The sequence below is a fragment of the Pleurodeles waltl genome, chromosome 1_2 (assembly GCF_031143425.1).
Source record: "Pleurodeles waltl isolate 20211129_DDA chromosome 1_2, aPleWal1.hap1.20221129, whole genome shotgun sequence".
Classification (NCBI taxonomy): Eukaryota; Metazoa; Chordata; class Amphibia; order Caudata; family Salamandridae; genus Pleurodeles; species Pleurodeles waltl.
The window spans coordinates 139,335,391-139,358,759 of record NC_090437.1 but is presented as its reverse complement, the minus strand read 5'-3'; the positions used below and the strand labels follow the sequence as shown (position 1 = coordinate 139,358,759).

The 23,369-nt window shown below is 46.8% G+C and overlaps 1 protein-coding gene across 10 annotated transcripts in view; it reads left to right on the top strand.

The window, feature by feature from the left end:
* The window catches only part of LOC138297861 (uncharacterized), a 1,048,787-nt gene that overhangs the window by 633,579 nt on the left and 391,839 nt on the right, over positions 1–23,369 (top strand). For 7 of the 10 annotated variants that reach the window (XR_011204470.1, XR_011204464.1, XM_069236836.1 and 4 more), the window contains one exon: positions 4,481–4,510. The exons of the other annotated variants lie outside the window; for them this stretch is intronic. Coding sequence is in view for 5 of the 7 variants with exons in the window: in XM_069236836.1 (XP_069092937.1) it covers positions 4,481–4,510 (30 nt within the window). In the remaining 2 variants the exon portion in view is untranslated. The remainder of the gene's footprint in view (positions 1–4,480; positions 4,511–23,369) is intronic. 10 annotated transcript variants of the gene reach the window in all.

Below are 23,369 nucleotides of genomic sequence, written 5' to 3'. Positions count from 1 at the left end.
CATATGCTAGTAGGGCTCTGTCGGCAGTAGAGACCAGATATGCGCAAATTGAACGCGAAGCGCTGGCTATTCGTTGGGCATGCCGCCATTTTCATCTCTATTTGTATGGGCATGAATTTCAGGTGGTCACTGATCACAAGCCGTTGGTATCGTTGTTTGCGGGCAGTCCACGCCTTGCTCCCCCAAGAATTGAACGATGGACCGTTCTACTTCAGCCCTATCACTTCACGGTCGTGTATCGCCCTGGGGCAAGTAATCCTGCAGACTATCTATCTCGTCATCCTGCTCCACAGGTATTTGATGCACACCAAGAACAAGATGAGGAAAGCACTGAAGTCTTTGTCAGCATGGTTGTACAGTTGGCATGTCCCAATGCTCTACTTATCGCTGACATTGTCGCTGCTACCCGGGATGATGTGGTGCTGGGTCATGTCAAGGAAGCGTTGACCCATAAGAAGTGGAAGTACTTTCTAGAGAAAACCAGTATGTCGGGCTTAAGTCAGAAGTTGGCTATGCAAGGTATCTGGAAGGTGCGTGATGAGTTGTCTACAGACAATGATGGTTTGGTCTTAAGAGGAAGAAGAATCGTACTTCCACAGTGTCTATGGTCTAGAGTGGTCGAATTGGCTCATCAAGGACATCAAGGTGCTGGGAAAACTAAAGCGAGGCTACGTGCCAAAGTGTGGTTCCCTGGCATGGATAAGCAAGTAGATGACGTGGTGGGAAAGTGTCACTCCTGTATTATCACATCGATGGAACCCCCAAGTTGCCCTGTGGCAACGGAACCAGCCACTTTGAAACCATGGGCAAAGGTGAGCATGGATTTCGGAAGTTTTCCGGATGGAAGATTGACGGCTGTCCTAATTGATTCGTATACCAAATTCCCGGTGGTCGAGTTGGTATCGTCTACGGCGTTTGAAAATGTAAAACCTGTTCTGCAAAAGACGTTTGCATTGTTTGGTCTGCCCGACGAAATCAGAACAGATTGCCTCTGTTTCAAAGGCAAGAGTTTCGCACGTATCTTGATGGGTTGGCAATTCATCATCGTAAGATAATGCCCTATTGGCCTCAGGCAAATGGGGATGTTGAAAGGTTTATGCGAACTTTGAATAGGGCCCTCCGAATTGGAGTTGAACAGAGAGAAGACAGTGAACAGTGTATGCATCAATTCTTGAGTGCTTATCGTCAAACGCCTCACAGTACTACTGGGTGTGCTCCATCTGCTCTGATGTTCAAGGTGTCCCCACGTGACTGCATTCCTGCGGGTGCCAAATGGAAACCTCCTGCGTTGGATGTCAAGGCAACTCAACAACGACGAGTGATCACTAATCAGAAGGCCAGTTTGAAGCGAAGATCCAAATATCGAGGGTTTCAAGAAGGCGATCGAGTAGTAATAAGATGTAGGAGAGGTGGAGGAAAGTTTAGGACACCGTTTGAGCCTGAAGTATGGGAGATCATTGGAGTAAAAGGGTCCATGATAACTGCGTCCAGAGGTAGACAGAGAGTAACCCGAAATGTGTCACACTTTCGGAGGGCTGGCCGGAGAGAATTGGAAAGAGAAGAAGAAGAATGCGACATGGAGGATGCCAATGATGGTCCATCAATGATACCTGGAGAAATGGAAAGTACATCCGGATCAGCTGTGACCGAACAAACCCAGCCTAATTGTGTTCCGGGACATGGGTATGTGCCCACTAGAAGTGCGAGGTATGACCTTCGCCCCAATCCCGCACCAAGCAGCAAGCTAAAAGACTTTGTCTGTCAAGTTGAATAGTCGTAAGCTACATATCATCATCTTCTTTTGGTGATGGAACACTGTTGGAGACTAATGAGGACAGTGTGAGAATGTCTCCAGGCGTCTGAAGAGGACAGTGTGAGAAGATGGTGTACCAGTTGTTACCGAACTGCACTTGTTGGGTTTGTTGTTTAGTTTGTTTCTTTTAGGGTTTTTGTAATCAGTTAATTCATCTCCATGTGAAGTAAAACATGGGGGGGATGTAGAGAATAAGCGGAGAGCCATGCGGGCTCTCCTTGTGTGCAAAACGTGCTCTGCGTGTCCGGGAGGGGGCACGGAGCACGACTATATAATAAAGAGAGAGCTGCGGTGACGCACTCTCGGGTGTGGCTACAAACACAAGAAGTCTCCGTGTTTATTTATTAACCGTCGAGGTCGCAAAGCTACAGTGATGTATCGGCAGCAACAGTGCACACATATGGCAACGCATCGACAACAGGAGAACAAAGATCCCTCACACAGAGCGGATATTGTATGGGCACCAGAACTGCACGCTTCTCTCGGATTCAGGACATGCACAGACTAAGCACTAATTTGTCTGATAACACCTACGAAGAAGGTGGCAGGAAGCGCTGAACGAAGGGTGAATAGACTTGGAGCACGCAAATGGCACTTCAGAAGCCTATGTGCTACTGATCGGTCACGTGCAGAAAAAAAAGGATCAGGATCTTCAAGCGTCGGCCTTTTCTTCAAACCAGTTCCTGAATTTTTGTGACATTTCTTCCTTCCTGCAAGTAATGCGCCTTACCAGTCAATCATACCATCCCCTAGCCCGTTAAATACTACTAAGTAGCTTTCTGATCGCCTCTCCAATTGTTACTTTACAAAGTCATTTACCAAAGCAAACAGATACAATCTGTTGTTACGAGGTAAGACTCGCCGTCATGTACTTCTAACCTCATTCAAGGAAGTTGGCACGTACGGAAGGCGCACCCTGCACCGACTCCCCAAGGTCAAGCAGTGACAACATTGCCGTCAGCAGCCACTTCCGCTCCAACATGGCAATACATGAACTTGCGTACAAGTAATCACTATGAAATGCTGGAATGGGGTGGGTCCAGTTACTGGAGTGTGGCGGCACTCTTTCTATGAGGACAGGGAGCGGCAACAGATGATGCAGTAATGAATGTGTCAGGTATGGCTCACTTTCTAAAATATTGCTACATTACTTTGGAGAACCTGCCCCTCAACCGAAACAGAAAAAACGGAAACGGAAGTGGTTGTAAGATGGCACTTCTAGCTCAAAGTCTGTAGGCCCAGAAAAAATCAGAGGACTATGAATTAAAATAAAACTATGCAATGAAAAATAAGAAATCCAAAATACATCTGCTTAACAGCTGCAAAGATTGTGAACTACAGCTCCGCTAAGCAGGCATTAGTGATGTATAGGAGACCGGTTATATTTTTTTTATATTTTCACTCACAGGGCGCCTTAGGAGATGTACTTATATTCTATCCTTCTTTTTCCTATATTTAGTCAGAAAATATATATTTGTTCAACATAAACTTTGTGGGCCAGTTGTTTCAGTAGCTAGCTTTAGCACAGTTACGGTTTCATGTTTCAGACTGAAGTTGTGCTTAGCCTGCCATATCATTAAAAACTAAGGCCCATATTTATACTTTTTTAGCGTTGCATTTGTGCCATTTTTTATGCAAAAGCGGCGCAAACTTACAAAATACAATTGTATTTTGTAAATTTGCGCCGCTTTTGCGTCAAAAAGTGGCGCAAATGCGGTGCTAAAAAAGTATAAATACGGGCCTAAAGCACATAATTATTCTTTTTTAGCGCCGCATTTGCGTCATTTTTTGATGCAAAAGCGGCGCAAACTTACAAAATACAACTGTATTTTGTAAGTTTGCACCGCTTTTGCATCAAAAAGCAGCGTAAATGCAGCGCTAAAAAAGTATAAATATGGGCCTAAGGACCATATTCATCTGAGGGACGTGTAGTTGCGTCACACTTACAACGGGGTGCAAGCACCACACAACTACTAGTTGCGATTCATCAAACCACACAAGGCCAACTTGCGTTGCCCTGGGTGGCTTGATTAATCTGGGGTAACACAGTGCAGCGGAAATCGCAGTGTTGTGATACTGTGCCCATGGGTAGTGTGTGGGTGCTCCCACACAACACCTATAGAGTTTCATACATTCCCAGATTTACCATAAGTGGTAGCTTTGGGAATGCACTAAAAATGCTACGCCTCCCCAGGTGAGGCGTAACAAGGAGAAATATGTTTATTTCTCCTCGTTTTTTCCCTCTTTCTATGTGTGCTGCATTCTAGGGATTGTTTTTGTGTATGAAAGCACCCCTTCCTGCACACAAATAATCCTATTTACAAGCCAGGCGTCCTTGCATCATCGCGCAAGAGTACCGGCGCTGGTGCTAGGCAGCACATTGTGCACAAGCACTGGGAAATGACAGGAGTGCACTGAATATTGTTAAGTATGGCTCATTCCTGCCCTTTCCTTATCATGCACTGCAGCAAGGTGACTAGCTGCTCTGCGTGACCATTTAGTAAATATGCCCCTGAACATTCAGGAAGACTTGTGAATATACTCTAATGCTCTATGGACTTTACATAGATATTGTAGTGGGTATAAATATCCGTTGTGCTACGCTGGATACAAAAGAAATGAATTATTTACTTGAATTCATGTAATAATATTTATTTCCTTACACAGAGACTGGAAATGGGTTCTCCAGTACGTCAGGTAAGCCATTCACATTGATATAGCTTGAACTAAGGATTCTGCAGAGTTTTGCATTTTTACATGAATCAAGATACGGTCCAAATTGTAAGTATGACAAAGTGAATATGTCCTGAATAGTTGTTACTGGCATATTACAAAAAACGTAAAATAAACTACTGACTGACCACACAAGGGTTTAGACTTGCAATAGATTCGCAAGATTATGAACTAGTTTGCACCTAAGAGCTCTCACATGCACAATAATGCAGAGGAAGCAAGATCTTCCAGTAACTAATGTACAGCATCCATTTTAGGACATCCTCATTCCTCACTCCTCATCCCTACTTCTCATCCCTGTTTCTCATCCATCATCCCTACTTCTCTTCCATCATCCCTACTTCTTATCCATCATCCCTACTTCTCATCCATCATATATTATCCCTACTTCTCATCCATCTTCCCTACTTCTCTTCCATCATCCCTACTTCTCATCCCTGCATCTCATCCCTGCTTCTTATCCATCATCCCTACTTGGATGAGAAGTAGGGATGATGTATGATTGATGAGAAGTAGGGATGATGGATGAGAAGCATGGTTGAGAAGTAAGGATGAGGAGTGAGGAATGAGAATGTCCTAAAATGGATACTGTACTAATGTCTAGAAATGAAATGACTGTTATCGAACATGGGCATCCGTATTACACATCTGTACACTGGGAAAAAAAAATTTCTAATGTCTAACCTGCAACTATTGGCAAACTCTTTCAAATGCCACCAACGTTTTTATCCCATTGAGGCTAAAATGGCAAACATCAGTGGCTATAAAGGTATGGAATGGCTACATTAATGTTCCTAATGACAGCAAAATGATCCGTTTTAGATGGCTTTCTTGGCTCTGCTACGCCCCAAGCATGCGCCTGTGCAGGGGTGAGTAGTCTGGCTACAATGTCAGCTGTGCGTGTGTTTGAAATTTCCCTGTCATCCATGTATTATGACTGTTTTTCTCTCTCCCATGAAGATCAGCCCAGCATAAGAACTGGTGATGTGTTTACATAAGACTTCACTGAGTGTGTCCAGGCATCCATCTGCTGTCCCTTCTAGGAAGTGCTGGCACCTCACACAGGTGTCTTACACTGGTACTGAATTACCAGTGAGGTTGAAAATGGCTTCATCAGGGACGCATGCACGCAATTAGTATCAAATGCATTTCCACTGCTCCATCCTGACTGAAAACCATGACAAATGATATGAGGTGGGAACTGTGGCTGATACAGGAAGGCGATCAACGTCACAGACTGCACCCTGATGAGGTTGATACTGATTCATTCTGTGACGTAAGATGTAAACCAGATAATTCTGACTCTGCTAGGCAGTGGATCAGATGATTACAAGAAGTTGCTGCAGACACAAAAATAAAACGTGGCACAAAAGCCAGAGGAGCGCAGATCTGTCAACTGGGTTAAACACTACTGTGATTTGACACATCCAAGACCACCCCAGGTAACTGAAGACCTTTTATCATAATTTTACTTATACATACCTTTGGAGTGTTTGCAGTAAAGGACATGGGGGTGTGGTGTAGGCGTGCTTGAAGGTGCAGCAACATTATTTTGATGGTCGGGTGTGTGCTGTATTGCCCTTCATAGACTGAATTATTTTGGACCACCACAAAAACAAGCAAAGCTAATAGGTCTCCCCTAGTCAACAACTATTGCTTTGTCAATATGTTTTCACTGTGTTGGGCACCAGCGTGGCTGCAGCTTGGCATGACTAAAAGTTACATGGTTAAAGGAGAGTGAAGAGTTGTAAAGTGGAGCAGACTAGAATGGAGTGTTATGGAGGAGCATAGTGAGTCATGGAGTGGTATAGAGTGGCGTGCAGTGGCATGGAGTGGTGTAGAGTTGAGTAGAGCTGTGTAATGAAGGGAGTAGAGTGTCATAGAGTGGAAAGGCGTGGAGTGTTGTAGAGTAGAGTGACGTAGAGCAGAGTAGACTGTCATAGAATGGAGTGGCATCGAGTGTAGTAGTGTAGGAGAGTGGAATGGCATAGAGTGGAGGGGAGTGTTGTTTAGTCAAATGGCATAGAGTGGAGTGGCATAGAGTGGGATCGAGTTGCACCAAGTGGAGTAGTGGAGTAGTGCGGAGTTGTGTGTCGCCGAATAGAGTGGAGTAATGTGACATTGAGTGGCATAGAGAGAGATGGGTAGAGCGTTGTAGAGTGGAGTAGAGTCACATAGAGTGGTGTATAGTTTTGTGGAGTGGCATAGAGTGGAGTGGCGTTTAATGGAGTAGAGCGTCATAGAGTGGAATATTTTGGAGTGCGATGTCATAGAGTGGAGTGTCATAGAGTGAACTAGAGTGAAGTAGCATAAAGTCAAGTGGAGCACAGTGGATTTACATAGAGTGCATTGTTTTTGAGTAAAGTGGTGTAGAGTCCATATTCGTAGAGTGCAGTGACGTAGAGTAGAGTGGTACAGAGCAGTGCTTTGTTTGTAAATGTAATGGTGCCAGTGCGCAAAGCCCTGTTCTGAAACACAAGGCTGTGCAATTAAATGTGCGCACATGGAATACCAAAGCTGTATAGTCATAAATCTATTTTATTAATCTTTAATTCGCTAACATACACCCATTTTGCTTTTATCCCACTTCTGCAGGTTCCTGCTGTCTCCCTTTGTGATGGTTTTTATGTCTTTATCTTCCTCTGTCTTTCTGCATCTTTATTTACCATCTCTTCATCTTGGTAAAAGTATAGTGCAGAAAAATAAGTCCTGGTCCCCAAAAATAAGTGTCAGTGCCTGCCACCAGCAACACCTGGCTCAAATTAAGCACTGGAGCGGAGTAGATTGCAGTGGTGTACAGTGCAATGGCATAGAGTAGCTGGGCACAGAGTGAAGCACAGTGCAGTGGTGTAGAGTAGATTGTGACAGAGTAGAGTGAAGTGGAATAGAGTGGAGTGGTGCAGGGTAGAGTGGAGTGGTGCAGGGTAAAGTGCAAATATGTAGATTACAGTGGCATAGAGTGGAGTGGCATACAGTAGAGTAGTGCACTTGAGTGCAGTGGTGCAGAATAGTTTAGAGTGGTGTAGGGTGGAGTGATGTAGAGTAGAGTGGCGTAGAAGTGTGGAGTGCATGAGCATAGAGTGCAGTAACAAAGAGTGCAGTTGGACAGAGTAGAATGGCAGAGTGCAGTCTTGCAGAGTAGAGTGTCAGAGTGCAGTGGCAAGTGCAGTGGCATAGAGTGCATTGGTACAGAGTGCATATGTATAGAATGCAGTGGTGAAGAGTACAGTGGTGCAGAGTACGGTGGTGCAGTGGTAAAGGGTGTAGTGGTGTATACTACAGTGACGTAGAACACACTGTCGTAGAGTGGAGAGGTGCAGAGTGGAGTAGAAAGGCAGAGTGAAGTGGTGTAGAGTGCAGTGCTAGAGTGCAGTGGTACACAGTAGATTAGAGTGGTGCAGAGTGGATTGGTGTAGAGTGTAGTGGTGCATAGTAGAGTAGTGTGGGGTAAAGTGCATTTGCATAGAGTGGAGTGGTGTAGAGAGGCATCAAGTTAATTGAGTAGAGTGGAGTGATGCAGAGTAGAGTGCATTGGTACATTGTGAAGTGGCATAGTGTAGAGTAGTGCAAAGCAGAGTGCAGTGGTGTGGAACGGGGCACAGTAGAGTGGGGTGGGGTAAATTGGAGTATGTTTGGTGTGGTAGTGCACTGCCAATACAGACAATAAATCTGCAATTAAAACGACCATTACATTTACACAGGCATACAGTTTTACTGACGTATACAGTGCACAAACTGTAACTATAGTAATGTGTGGAAATCTCATCACTGTGGCCCTCATTACAACCCTGGTGGTAAATGCCGCCTACCACTGTGCCAACGGCTGGCAACATACCGTGACCGCGGCGGTAATCCCCCAAGGGTATTATGACCCACACAGAAAATTCCGCCACAATACAGACACCCACACAAGTCCACCACACCAAAGGTCAGTGATAAACTGGTGATAGCAAAACCCACACCGTTACGCCAACAGGAATATGCCCACAGTATCATGACCCATGAATCAACGCAGCGGTCTTTCAACCTCTGTAAACCATTAGCGGTACACACCTCCGCGCTCAAAATGCACACACACTTACAAAACTACACCACATTGCACAATTCAAAATACACACACCTGACACACATACACACCAGACCCTCACACTCATACCACTATAAAACACACTCCCACATTACCCACAACCTCTTACTATGAAAAACAAGAGACCAAGCACAGAGAGACAAGCAAGGAGCACCCAATCAATCAGAGGCACAGAACATTATCACTCATACACCATCCACGCACATCACAGTATTCACCCCAACACTTCACCCCACACATCACCTCACACCTTTCACTCACACATATCACTCACACCACATCCATGGCACCCCAAAGACTCCCCAGGTTTTCTGAGGAGGAGCTAAGGGTCATGATGGAGGAAATCATCCGGGTAGAGCCACAGTTATTCGAATCACAAGTGCAGCAGGAAGATGGAGCTATGGTGGAGAATCGTCGACAGGGTCAACGCCGTGGGACAGCACCCAAGAACAAGGGATGACATCAGGAAGAGGTGGAACGACCTACGGGGGAAGGTGCATTCCATGGTTTCAAGACACCAGATTGCTGTACAGAGGACTGGCGGTGGATCCCCACCTCCTCCCCCACAACTAACAACATGGGAGGAGCAAGTCTTGGAGATCATGCATCCTGAGGGCCTCGCAGGAGTAACAGGAGGACTGGACTCTGGTAATTCAAATCTCTATTACTATCACCCCCCCTACCTGCATGCCATCACATACCCCCACCCTTACCCTCACCTCCATCACTCCACCAACTCACATACACCCCACTAGCACAACCCACCCATCCCGATACCAAGCCCTTCATGCAACAACGATTCATGGACACCCATCACAGACCTGCATGGGCACCCATCACCCCAGCATGCCCAATAGAGAGACTCACCCAGTCCACAAAATCACCACTCACACAAGGCCAAGCCAACAGGGAAAGCACAATCATACAGGGAAACACACCCATGCACAAGATGGCTCACGCAGATACATTAACAATACATTTGCCTCCCAACAGGACCCCTACCCAACGTCACCGGAGAGGAGGTGCCAGCTACATCCAGTCCCCCCCAGAAGAGGCCCACAGTGATGACAGCAGCTCTGCACGCCTGGATCAGGATGACCAACCTGGCCCATCTGGGAACTCTGAACAGTCTGTTACCCTGCCACAGTCCCAAACCACCACAGACCCTCCCCCCTCAGGAAACACCACCACAGCACCCACCCAGCGGGCCCATACCTCTTACCCCAGGACACGTCAATCAGCAGTGTGTCCACCACTACAGGGACTCCAAGCAACCCCACAAACCCAAGACAATCAGGGACCTGTGGTCAGTGGTAGTGGCCACATGGTTCAGGGGACGGAGGCACAGGATAACAGGGAAGGTGGGAGGACTGCTGTGCAACAAGGGGAGGACAGGCCCAGGGAACCGACCCTCCACGTGGCACTCTCAAACATCAAGGGAGCATACCACCATACCCAGGAGACCATGGGCCAGGTACTGGCCAAGTTACAGGAGACCCAGCGGCTGCAGGAGGGACAGTACCTGGGGATAAGGGAGGACCTAACAAAAATATACACCATCCTGGTCACCATTGCAGGGGTGCTGGCTGACGTGGGCAAGACCATGAGGGAGGCAGTGGCACAACAAAGGGCCCCTGACACTAGCCAAACCGAGGAACAGCCTTCCACCAACACCAGCACTAGTGGACAGGACGCCCCGCCACAGGACCAACAGGCCACCAGCACCCCACCCCCTGCAGAAGGAGAACCACCCCGTAAACGGTCCCTGCGATCCAGGTAGAAAACAGAGAACATTGCCAAGACCCCCACCAGGAAATAAAACTTTCCTGATTGTCACCCTTCTGTCTCACTATGTCACCCTGTCCACCTTGAACTGCCATTGATCCACTTCCAATGCACCCATGATACCAATAGTCAGGATTCTAACTGGACAGCCCTCCAGCATCACCCCAGCCCCTTGGACTTACCACCATACTTATTTGCAAAAAAATAAACACCCTTGAAACATATACCATACTGGAGTCAGTGTAATGATTAGAAAAATGTATTATTACAACATTATCAAAGCATTGCAATGTATATTTTCAGTGAAATATACTACAGGATGACCTCTGGTGGGCAGCAGTATATATAGCAGGATCCAGAATGGGGTACACAGATCTGAAAATAGAGACTCCAAAGGGAACAGTCAGTGTCCATAGACAAAGGGTAAGAGCCTGCCATGTACAATGTCCAAAAGAGTACTGAAATGTAAAGTTGAGTTACAGTCTCTTACCTCTGCATCACTGGAAGTACTGCTGTATACTGTTTGTTCTGTTGTCCACATCTTCTTCATCTGCCTCCTCTTCCTCACTGTCCCCAGGCTCCACTGCTGCCACAAGATCATCTCTAGGCTCATCCTCCTGCAGAAAAGGCACCTGGCATCTTAAGGCCAGGTTGTGCAACATACAGCATGCCACGATGATCTGGCACACCTTCTTGGGTGAGTAGTACAGGGATCCACCAGTCAGATGATGGCACCGGAACCTGGCCTTCAGGAGTCCGAAGTTTCTTTCAATAATCCTCCTTGTACGCCCATGTGCCTCATTGTAACGTTCCTCTGGCCTTGTCCTGGGATTCCTCACTGGGGTCAGTAGCCATGAGAGGTTGGGGTAACCAGTGTCACCTGCAAATATTGAGGGACAACTGTTGAACACACACTAACCCTTAGGAACAACCCCATACACAGTCTCCAACTTATACTGTGTGGAATCTTGGGCTCACCTATTAGCCACACCCGGTGCCTCTGGAGTTGCCCCATTACATAAGGGATGCTGCTATTCCTCAAGATATAGGCGTCATGCACAGACCCAGGATATTTGGTATTCACATGGGAGATGTACTGGTCCGCCAAACACACCATTTGCACATTCATTGAGTGATAGCTTTTTCTATTCCTGTAACCTGTTCACTTCTTCAGGGGGACCAATGCCACATGTGTACCATCAATGGCACCAATGATGTTGGGAATATGTCCCAGGGCATAGAAGTCACCTTTCACTGTGGTCAAATCATCCACCTGAGGGAACATGATGTAGCTGCGCATGCGCTTCAGCAGGGCTGGCAATACTCTGGTCAACACGATGGAGAACATTGGCTGAGACATTCCTAATGCCATGGCCACTGTAGTTTGAAGGAAACCACTTGCCAGGAAATGGAGCACTGACAGAACCTGCAGTAGAGGGGGTATTCCTGTGGGCTGACGGATAGCTGAAATCAGGTCTGGCCCAATTGGCACACAGTTCTTGGATTGTGGCACGATCAATTCTGTATGTGATGATAATGTGTCTGTCCTCCATTGTCAACAGGTCCACCAGGGGTCTGTACACCAGAGGATGCAGCCTTCTCATCATCTGCCTCAGTGGTTGTAGCCTATGGAGGAGAACGTTGAGCAGAAGGTCATATTTCCACATAGATGGCACAACTGTTGTTGAATTTACGTCACAGAAGCAGTGTGTGAAGTCAAGAGTCAGTTGATGTGCCAATGTCTGCTGTGATGCAGTTAGGTGGCATGCCATGTGCCCCCCTGAAATGGCAGCTGCCTGACCTGTGAGGAGGTACAAGGGGAAATTATGTAAGTGTGCTGGCATTGTGCTCCGTCGTGGTAGGCGGTCGATGACCGCTGCGCAACTTCATATTGGTTATCATTGGGCCCTATGGGTTCCAGGAACCAATGGCAATGTACGCCGATGGTGACAGTACGCAACGCTGCAGACTTCAGCGCCATTTTCTAGCTATTCACTCACTTGCTACCTGACCATCAATAGGAGAGGACCTACACTGCTGTGGCCTGAGTCTGGAAGCGACAGTGGCTAGAGTGTCTGGGGAAAGGGCCCCTGCCTTCACTGCGTAGAAGTTGGAGAAACTGGTGGATGGGGTCCTACCCCAGTACACATTACTCTACAGTCCTCCAGATAAACAGGTGAGTACAATGTGAGCATGATGTGTGGGGAATGCATGTTTTTTAGTGGTGTGGATGTAATCCACATGTTTAGGGGTGCTAAGGCATCCTGGCCTGGGTGCTGCATGAGAGGTGGTCAGTGTATGTGCATCAGGGCATGGGTGGGAACTGGTGGGCAATGAGTATGACACTCCGGATGGGTGAGTAATTTCCTTTTCCGCTGTCTTTTCCCTCTAGGTCAGTGCCCACCAGAAAAAGGGTATTTGGCGTGCCATCGTCAAGGAGGTGCCGACCCTGGGGGTCTATCACAGGCGGAGCACCCACTGCCGTAAGAGATGGGAGGACCTGCGCCGCTGGACCAAGAAAACGGCGGAGGCCCAGCTGGGGCTGGCCTCCCAATGTGGAAGGGGTGCCCATCACGCCATGACCCCCCTGATGTTCCGCATCCTGGCGGTGGCCTATCTGGAGTTGGATGGGTACTTGAGGGCATTACAGTAACAACAAGGGGATGAGTACAGATTCAGAAAGCTGACTTTGCGTGCTTTAGGAGCTAGCTGGGTGGAGGATGTGGGCTGTGGGTGCCCCAAGGCCAGGGCGATCATGGCAGGGTAGGTCCCTCGTTTGCAGGCTCTGAAGCACTCCTACCCCAATGGTAGAAATGGCCAACTACTGCTGGGCAGGGCCCTGTAGGTGTCAGGTGTGCAGATGCTGGCATTAAGCATTGTACCACATGGGCTGGTGACTATCTTAGTGACTGGTTGGGCATGACCTAGTGCATAGGGCTGCTCCCTGTGTGTTGTGTACACCAACAGTAGTAGTGTTGCTGGCATTGACCAAGTGTTTCCTCTGTCTCTCCCCCCTTTTTGTTTTGTCACACTGTCCTTGTGTGCATTAGGATCATCTGGTGGAGGAGCAGAGGCACCGGCGACGGAGGGAGCTGCATCCCACTTGGGCCTGGAGGCCGAATCCACTGAGGGTGAAGGCACCAGTGGGACGGAGAGCAAGGGGAGCTCCACCGCTCAGATGGAAGCTCCCTGGAGGGGGTGGACAGCTCTGTGCTCACCCCAACAACAGGTACAGCCGCCACCCCCCCTACCAGCACCGCACTCCCAGCAGCCCCTCAGCGTGTTTCCCAGAGGGTAGGCATCTCCTTCACCCCAGGCACCTCAGGCCCTGCCCAGTCAGCCCTACTGCCCTCAGTGAGGAGGCTATTGACCTCCTGAGATCCCTCACTGTTGGGCAGTCAACCATTCTGAATGCCATCCAGGGTGTCAAGAGGCATTTGCAACAAACCAATGCATACCTGGAGGGCATTCACTCTGGCGTGGCGGCCTAACAGAGAGCATTTCAGGCTCTGGCCTCAGCACTGATGGCAGCCATTGGCCCTGTGTCCAGCCTCCCCCCTCCAACTTCCACTACCCAGACCCAATCCCCTCTACCTCACCCTATCCCAAGCACACCTTCAGACCAGCATGCACACAAATCAACACACAAAAGTGGCTCAGGAAAACATAAGCACCACACTTCATCTCCAGGCACTCACACAAGCACAATACCCATGCAAACATACCAACATCCACTGCCTCCACTGTGTCCCCTTCCTCCTCTTCGTCCACCTCCCTCCCAGTAGCGTCTCCACTCACACCTGCATGCACTACATCATCATGCACTACCTCAATCACCAGCACATCCATCACTACACACCCTTCACGGGCAGTCACCACCCCCACAACCCAGCACATGTCCCCTGTGTCCTTTCCCAGTGTGTCTGTGAGCCCTCCTCCAAAAGTACACAAACGCAAGCACACACCAACCCAACAGCCATCCACCTCACAACAGCATCCAGCCCATGCACCTTCACCCAAACTCAGCAGACGTACAACCACTCCCTCTTCCTCCACTCCCAAACCCCCTCCATCTTCCCGTCCCAGTGTGTCTAAAAATGTTTTCGTGGCTAAAATTGACCTCTTCCCTACGCCTCCCCCCGTCCTTCCCCTAGGACCAGGGTGTCAAGATCCCAGGCCAGCACCTCAGCCACCAACTCGGCGTCTACTGTGGTACCTGCAAGTCCCAGGGGATCAAAGAGGGCACTCGTCAGGGCTGGCAGTGTGCCACCTACCAATGTAAAGGACCAACCGATTCCGCCACCTGCTAAGGTGAAGAAGGGGCCAGCATTCAGCACGGCCAAGAAGCACGACCCACCCAGCAAGGTCTCCTCCAAAACTGCATCTGCCAATGCCAAGGTCCCAGCAGCATCTGCCAAGGTGGGGAAGGGCAAGAAACCCCAAGGCAAGGCACTTCAAGCCTCGGAGCCTCCAGGTGAGGGACTGATGTCCATCATTAGTACTGACAGCCCAGCAACCTGTACCCCGAAAACTACTGCCGCAGGCACCCTCAGCTGCACCGCCATCTGCCCCACCACCTGCACCACCACCTGCACCGCCGCTGCCAAAACAGTCAGCAGCATCATCACCAGTGGGCAGCTGTCCGAGGCTGCAGGAGATGGCCTGGTGTCTCCCTCCACTACTACCAGCACCTGCACCACGGCCAGCACCAGCAGCATATCCGCCGCAAGCATCGCCACCTGCGCCGCCATCTGCACCGCCACATGCCCAGCCAGTGGCACTACATCTGTCATAAGCAGCATTCCCAGTGGGCAGCCGTCCGGGGATGCAGAAGGCGACCTGGACCCACCACTTGAAGCACCAGCACCGGCACTACCAGCAGTTTGCAGCCTAAGTCGCCGCAAGATGGAGTCTTGCTCTGCCTCCATGGAGTATCATGCTACCTGTTCGCTGCACATCTTGTCTGTCAGACAGCCAGGTGAGGGAATGGGAACTGCCACACCCCAGGTGCAGCATCACTGGGCACAATGCCCCCTCCAGAACCAGTGGAGATATGCATCCACTATCTCTATCCTTGGCAGGATGAAGCAGACTGGGCACAATGCGCCTTCCAGAACCAGTGGAGATATGCATCCACTGTCACTATCCTTGGCAGGATGAAGCTGACTGGGCACAATGCCCCCTTCAGAACCAGTGGAGATAGGCATCCACTATCACTATCCTTGGCAGGATGAAGCATACTGGGCACAAGGCCCCCTCAAGACCAAGTGGAGATATGCATCGACTATCACTATCCTTGGCAGGATGAAGCAGACTGGGCACAATGCCCCCTCCAGAACCAGTGGAAGATTTCACCCACTTGAGAGACTGTGGCTTTGCACTCCCCAGGACCAAGCAGTGGGCAGAGCACCCACTTGAGAGACTTGAGAGACTGTGGCTTTGCACTCTCCAGGACCAAGCAGTGGGCATGTTGCCCCCTCCAGGAGCAGTGGTGTAGAACCATCTTCCGGCTGAGGTGCCCCCCCCCCTTCCCCAGAGGTGCCCGTGTGTTTTCGACCTGATGCCCCTGCAATGTTCTCTCCGTTTTGAGGCAGGAGTCAAGTGTAGGCTTTGCCCATGTTTTTTTGCCCACTGGGCCATGGACCTTTGCAAAGGACAGTGTACGGCCTTCTGAACATATTGTAAATAATTGTATATACTGTTGTTTACAATCGTTAGCTTTATCTGCATATTTCTAAATATCACTATTTGCACTAAATTCCTTTGGTCCTTGCATTCTTCCAGGGGGTTACAGTGTGTAAATGTAATGTTGATGCATGTTTTTGTGTGTATGGTGTTGTGGCTGGGGGTGGGGGTTGGGGGTGATGCATGTTGCATGTGTGTGTCTCTCTCTTGCCCCCCTGTGTGCTAGGTGCAGTACTCACTGTGGTCGTCACCGCTGCCTTCTTTGATATTCCTGGTGTATTAGCAGATACACCAGCATCGGCAGGACCTGTAGTTCGGGCTCCATGGTGTCCTGGTTCTTCGTTGAGTGTCGAAAGGTGAGTGTTTCCCCTTTGGTGTACTGTTTCTGCCTGTGCTTTTGATGGCGTTGGTACCACCCTGGATTGGTGGGTTGTGATGTGGTGGGCGGTACATTGTCTTCGCCTGTCTGTTGGCGGTTACCGCCGCAGTGTTTGTTGCTACCACCGTGGCAGTCGGAGTGTTAAAGTGGCTGTCTGTGTTGGCGGTTTCCGCCGTGGTCGTGATCCCATTTCTTTACTGCCGGCCTGTTGACGGTATTACCGCCGCTTTATCACCGACCACCAGGGTTGTGATGAGGGCCTTAGTGTATTGATTTGTTTGATGGTATTAAAATATTTGTTTCCACCAAGCGTCAGAATTACCAAAAATGTGCTTCATTGTGCTCTACATATTCTGAAATATATGCACAGTTTATTTACAGACATTTACATTTTGTTTTGTGCTAGGAAAAAAATAACAACGTGCAGCACACCCCAAGTAGTCAGCATGATTGTCACATAAATCCTCTCACTTTGAAGTCAGAGAAAGAAAAGTAAACACCAATCTCCCTGGAAGACATAGCCTGATATTTGACCTCTGTTTTTGAATGCACAGCAAAAGTAACAAGATAATAAGAAGAATAAATATCTGTTTACAGAAGTCAGTCCTGGTGGAGCAATAACATATATAGGGTTTGGGCAAGGGAAGGGACAAACTTAAGCTGGACAGCCTAAACTAAATGAAGACAGTAAATAGAAAACAGGCAACTGTGATTTACAAACCACATAGTTAATGGTAAGCATTGGGTGACATACATTCCCAGGGAAGCTTTCTGAACCTCCTGAAGATGTGGAAAGCAGCTGCACTGTTTGGAAGGCTTCAACCTGAAAAGCCCCAACACCACTGGCAAATATATGATTCTGTATCAAATTGTATCAAAAAGCTACTGTTGCTGAATTTACTAGTTTTTAGAAAAAGGGTTATGTCTTTGTGGTGAAAAGTAAGGCTTCCGTCCATGTACCAGAAGTGCTCACTATTGTAATCATAATTTCAACGTGTTTTTTTTTTTTCTTTTTTTTTAAATCCTCGTACTTCACCAAGACCTTTAGTCATTAGGGAGCGCCCAGAGACTGACAAAGCCCATGCGTAACATTTTGTAATCCTAGAATTTCACTGGGAAAAGAAAAAACCCTTCCAATTGCTCACCCTTGGAATACTTTCAAATCAGTATTTTTCACCTGTGCACTTGTGCTCTTACATACAATTAAGTAAGGCAAGTAAGATGCTAAATTTCATTGTGAATTAGTAGTTGGCAGGTGAAACCAGATAAGGGCTTTACAATTGACTTTCTTTTGGGAGAATAATATTATGTAATAATTATGATAGTGAGGTAGATGTCTACCTGACATTGAATAGGTTCATACCCATAGCGCACAAAGTAACTTAGTAGCTTAATGTCCTCTACAATTCTTTTCTTCTAGATTGCATTGTCCTTTATATTGTTTTTATTTCATGAAGGTCACTCTACTTCTTTAACTATATATCAAATAGCATGAGATCAATTGCCTTGCAACATCAAGTGATGCTAATTCTTATTTACTAGTTGAAATCATTATCATTGTTTGGCTAGCCCTAGATTTCAGTGTGAATTGCATACTTATTCCCAACTGTAATACAAACTCCAAGTGATCCTTGAAATTATCCTCTAAGCAATTTACTATTGTGCTTCATAATGTTAAAGATTTGAATAAAAGTGTGTAGATGATCCCCTTTTTCGTAGTTACTTCTGGTATATACAGTCATCCATATTCTGGTCTGTCTGCTTAGTTTACCGGGTGTGTAGTAATTATTAAGTATAGCTAGGTGTCAATGAGAAGAAGAGTTAAGGCTTTCAGCAATGGGTCAGGTATATTTCGCTGGCCAGTTTGCTCTACAGCTTTCCTCTGTCCACTCAATGAAAAGTATCCTTGTAATCTACAAAAGAGAGATAGAGGGGCTGCTTAGTTGCCATGCATTGGTCAACCAGAAGGGATATGGCCAGTAGGCTTGTTTTTGTTCCCAGTCCTTTTTGGTTAAATGGTATCAAGGTCTTTCCAGTTGCCCATGACATTAGCTCCTTAAGAAGACATCTAGCAAACTATTTTGATTCAACATCCAGGAGTTCTATAAGTTGATAGTTTGTGGGTTCTGAGCTGTTTTGCCCTTTAAAGAGGGGAGAGATGGTGGAGCCTTTTCATGACGAGAAGATGGTGGTCGAAATAACTATAATCTCATTTACTGACTCCAGGTGTCTTGCCCAAAATGATTTGTCCTCTTTGAAAATAGCTGTTGGAATACCGTTTGGGCCTGGTGCTCCTTCTCATCTGCTTTTGAGATCTGGTGCTTAATTGTTGCTGCTCAGTTGGACGGAGGGCTTGAGGCCGAAATTCAGATTGCAATGCTTACAGGTACGAGCAAGGCCGTTACTTGATGGTCCGTGGCCTTTTGCAGCCTGGTGCACAACCCTAATTGCCAAAGTGCTTTGAGAGGTATGTATACCAGTTTTATTCTGGGATGTTAGTGGTATCTTTTGTCTGGAATAAGTTGCTAAAGATGTTTACAGTCTTCAACATGTTGTTGTGTCTGTTGGTGTTAATTTAACTGCCAAACTTCTGTTCGATCTTATCATTAGCTTTTTGTTTGGTCCCACAAGTGCTTTCTGTAGGCAAACTTACACTTTGACAGTTTAGTTTTTAATGAGTCACAATGGGAAGTTTTTTGTTACGCACAGGGGGCTTGATTGAGACTCTGTTTGAGCTCTTTTGTTTTTCTATTGAGTGACAACCGAGCTACTCTTTCTTTGTTTCTTTCTTTGTGCGCTACAGGTGTTAACTGGTGCTTCTTTCTGTGGCTGCTTGACTGTCGAGAAATTCTGTTGTAATTTGCTCCCAGATAGTGTGGGAGGTGCTTGTGCTGTCCAAAAGGCCATATCCACAAGTGGAATTTAACATTGAAAACAGTTGCCACTACCACCTCTGCTGTGTGTGCAGGTCAAGTAGCTAATGGCAGTTACGTGCCCATGGATCAAACACACCCAAATTAGAGGGTTCAGGATGACAACGTTATCAATCCCCTGTAATAAATAAAAATGTGCTAATCCTGTCAAATGCAAATGTCCGTAGATGCTACAAACATCAGGCATTGTCATAAACTTTATGAGGTACACAGAAGTAATGTCATACCCATGCTGCACGTGTCTGGGTCTACCCTGTGCCTGGGTCACAATAGCTGCTATGCCACTATGCAACATCCCAACTGTCATACTGCTAAAACAACAGCATTGAGGGGGAGGACATATGTTTCCGGCTAGTGAAACACACCAGCACAGTCAGAAGAGGAAATGGAACACTGGTAGGACCATCAGTGCAATCCAATGTAGCACACATTCCCCAACATCAACATTACACACTACCAATTTGGCAAAGCAATTTGGCATAGCGATGCGAGTCGCAAATAGGAAGGGAACACCCCTTCCTATTTGCGAGTCGCATTCACAATTTGCGAGTCGGTACCGACTCGCAAATTGTGAATGTGCATCGCAAACGGCTTTCTGCATGCCGCAAAAGGCCAATTTTCGCAGTTTGCTTGATGCAAAAAGCTTTCTACATCTGGCCCTATGCTCTGTGATTGTCTCTCAATACCTCATTGGCAATTCGTGTTCCTCTGCACTGTATGACACTTCACCCCAGCATATCCAATGACATGTCCTTTTGCACTTGTGTAGTATCACAATAGAAGGTGTCACACTAATGGACTCACAATCCTGGACTATGTAAATATTGCACTACAGCACTTTAAAATAAATAGCACTTACACAACAACTTTGTCTCTGTGTAATGTGACACATAAACTGTGTAGGAGATTAGTGATGTATGTCACATGTCAATGGCCATAGAATGTCAATACAACAGTGTTGAAAGAATGTGAGCTGATAACTATGCACTGGGGTCTGGATTGTACCATCATCTGCCCTTCCTGAGGGTTAATTCTGAAGTAAATAGAAAAATTACAGTATAATGCTGTGTTGGTCAGAATAAGTCTGCTTCAAGGGATATCTAAGCAGAAAATCAATGTCTTCAAATTTGTCTTCTGCACAATCTTTAAGTATGTGACATTTGAATCTAAAATATCATCACACACGCACCATACAGCAGGAATGGATGTGTACGAGTGTACGGACAAATAAGTAACCTGGAAGTACAATGTAAGAAATGATAGGTGTGAGTTATGTATACTATACTACATAAGATTATACCATCACTCACCTTATGAGGGTTCACATGAACATCAGGCTGCAGGCAGACGTACCACAGTGTCCCAGAGACAAAATCTGGTCTCAAAGTATGACAGATTGAAAACATACATCCAAACTTAACAACACATAGTAGGAACCATAGTAACCTTGAGTGGTGGGTGCAATGGATGGCAGATGCATAGAGAAGTAGCTTTGGTGTAGCTGCCAATGTGACAGCTCATTTGGGATTTGGATGCAGGATGGAACACAAATGCAAATTCTAAATTGACACTGTTCACCCTTGCCAAGGCCCTCAGGTCCCAGGCATATGACACATACTGTAAAGGAGTACCTAAATATTTATTTAACTGTAAAAAAGGATAATAAAACTAGGGGAAACACCTTAACTAACCTAACCTATCCTAACTACACATTACCCACCACTGAACCTAACTACCCTAAGCTAAACTTACTTATCACATTTAACTAAACACTCTAAACCTCAACCCCCCCATGCCCCTTATATGACGGGACACATGGAGGACATCATATACTAACCTAAATACATACTATCTTATCTAAAACAATTATATATTTTTTTGTTTTTTTTGTAAACATTTTTTTTTTTTGTAACACACAGGAACCCTAACTTCATCCCCCACCCACCTGTCCAACCAACCACAAAAAAAACATGTAAAAATATCATACCCTCCACCCCCAACCCACTTATACTAACTAAAATAACAGCCTATTCTAACCTAACACTAAGCCCCCTAAACCCACTAAATATAAGAACCAGGAAAGAGGAGGGAGTGGAGGGAATCATGGCTGAGGGTCCAACAGTTATAGGTTTGCCCTCTGCAGGATCTTGTTTTTATCCCACGCACTCTCTTGTTAATCTGGAACACCTCCTGCTGCAGCCTGTCCATTCTGGGCAACATCCGTTGCATGTCACGTTGCATGTTCCGAAATTTAACATTGTCAATGACTGCAGCGGGGCTGGTCTGTGTGCCAGTTGCGGAGGGTTGTGCTGTTGCTGGTGCCATGCTTGGAGGGGGAGGTGCAAGGGTTGCTGTCAGTGATCCAGGAGCGGATGATGTTGAGGGACCTGCAGTGGTGGTTGTCATCCTTGTTGCCATTTGGGTCGGAGTGGTGGTGCTGGTGGCTGTTGTGGACAGGGATGGGTCCCCTTGGGCTCATGCCCTTCAGACCCCTGTGGCTCTCTCATGGCGATAACGTCGTGCCATGTGGCAGAACCCAGACTCATCATCCAGAATGTGGTGGTAACGCATCGACCTCCTCTGGAATTCACTGATCTGACTGGCATCCATATTAGCTGCTGTTAAAAAAGATGAAGCCAAACATCAGTTACATCATTGTGTGATACAGCTACTGATGATATTCAAAACATGAATCAAAATTAGCTTAAACAGGCCAAATCACAGTACAGATCACAGATTGTCCCTGAGGAAGTCCATGCCAACACAGCCTACACGTGTCCTACCTAACAGCACAGCAATGCTCTAAAAGATGTGTACCTACTTAAATGATCTAAGCATCATTGTTCTGCCATTAGTCACATAACAAATGCTGCAAGTCCTCCACATGTGATAGGCCAACTAATGTCTATCTTCTGGATGACAATCAAGGGCCACAAGATCTGTGATTTGTAAATGGAATTGCCAGGATGGTATTCAGTTGCTAATCATGAGTGGGTATCCTAGGTTGGAACAAATACATTTCTGAATTACATGTCTGTGTACTACACTTGGATCCTCATACCTAGGTACACATATTTCATAAGCCTAAGCTTGTGCCTCAGGGGGAATGGACTTGCAACACATACTTTCAAACTTCAAGGACAACCAGGAAGCTTTGGACAGCTGTCCATGGGTTTAGTTAGTCCACCACAGGTAAGGTGGGTGCCTAACTAGGATAGACACAAACAATGTACAGTCACATCCACATTTATGTTCCTAATTGCAGACAATTGTCAACATCATTTGATATCACCAATACCTGTCCTACAACAAGTACATAGATGCAAGCACCCATCTGAGCTTGAGCTGCATGTACACCTATGACAATGTACTCAAGTGCCACATAAACGTAGCAGAACATGTGGAGCTAGATGCCGCTAGGAATTCAAACATACAGTCCTACATGTTCTTTAGTTACCAGGGAGGCTCAAGTCTGTGGATAATACTTCAGCATCCCTGCTCTGTGTGATTCAGGGTGTGACTTTCTGCCTAAATCTTCAAAATGGCTACCTCTAAATTTGTCATTACAAGAAATGTAACACCAAATGTCACCCTATTCACATCGTCATGCCTACAGCTCTGCACTACAATCCCAAATGATGACTCTATGCTGCTGATTGTCCAACTCAAATATAGGAAAAAAGTCAGACTCCAGTTAAGTCACATATCAGATCATGTGCCACCACATCATACCTTGCTATGTGTCCAACACACAGGAGTCAATCACACAACAGCTGCAAACACACCACAGAACTGAAATATCAACACTTACTGGGTATGTCTGGGTCCGCAAATCGAGCCACTTGTCCAATTATGTAGGGGGCAGGTCCACCTGTAAAGCTTGGAAGGGTGAAATGTGCTCAATGTCTGTGCACTGTACAACACATTCAAGTAAAATTACTGTGTGTGACATTA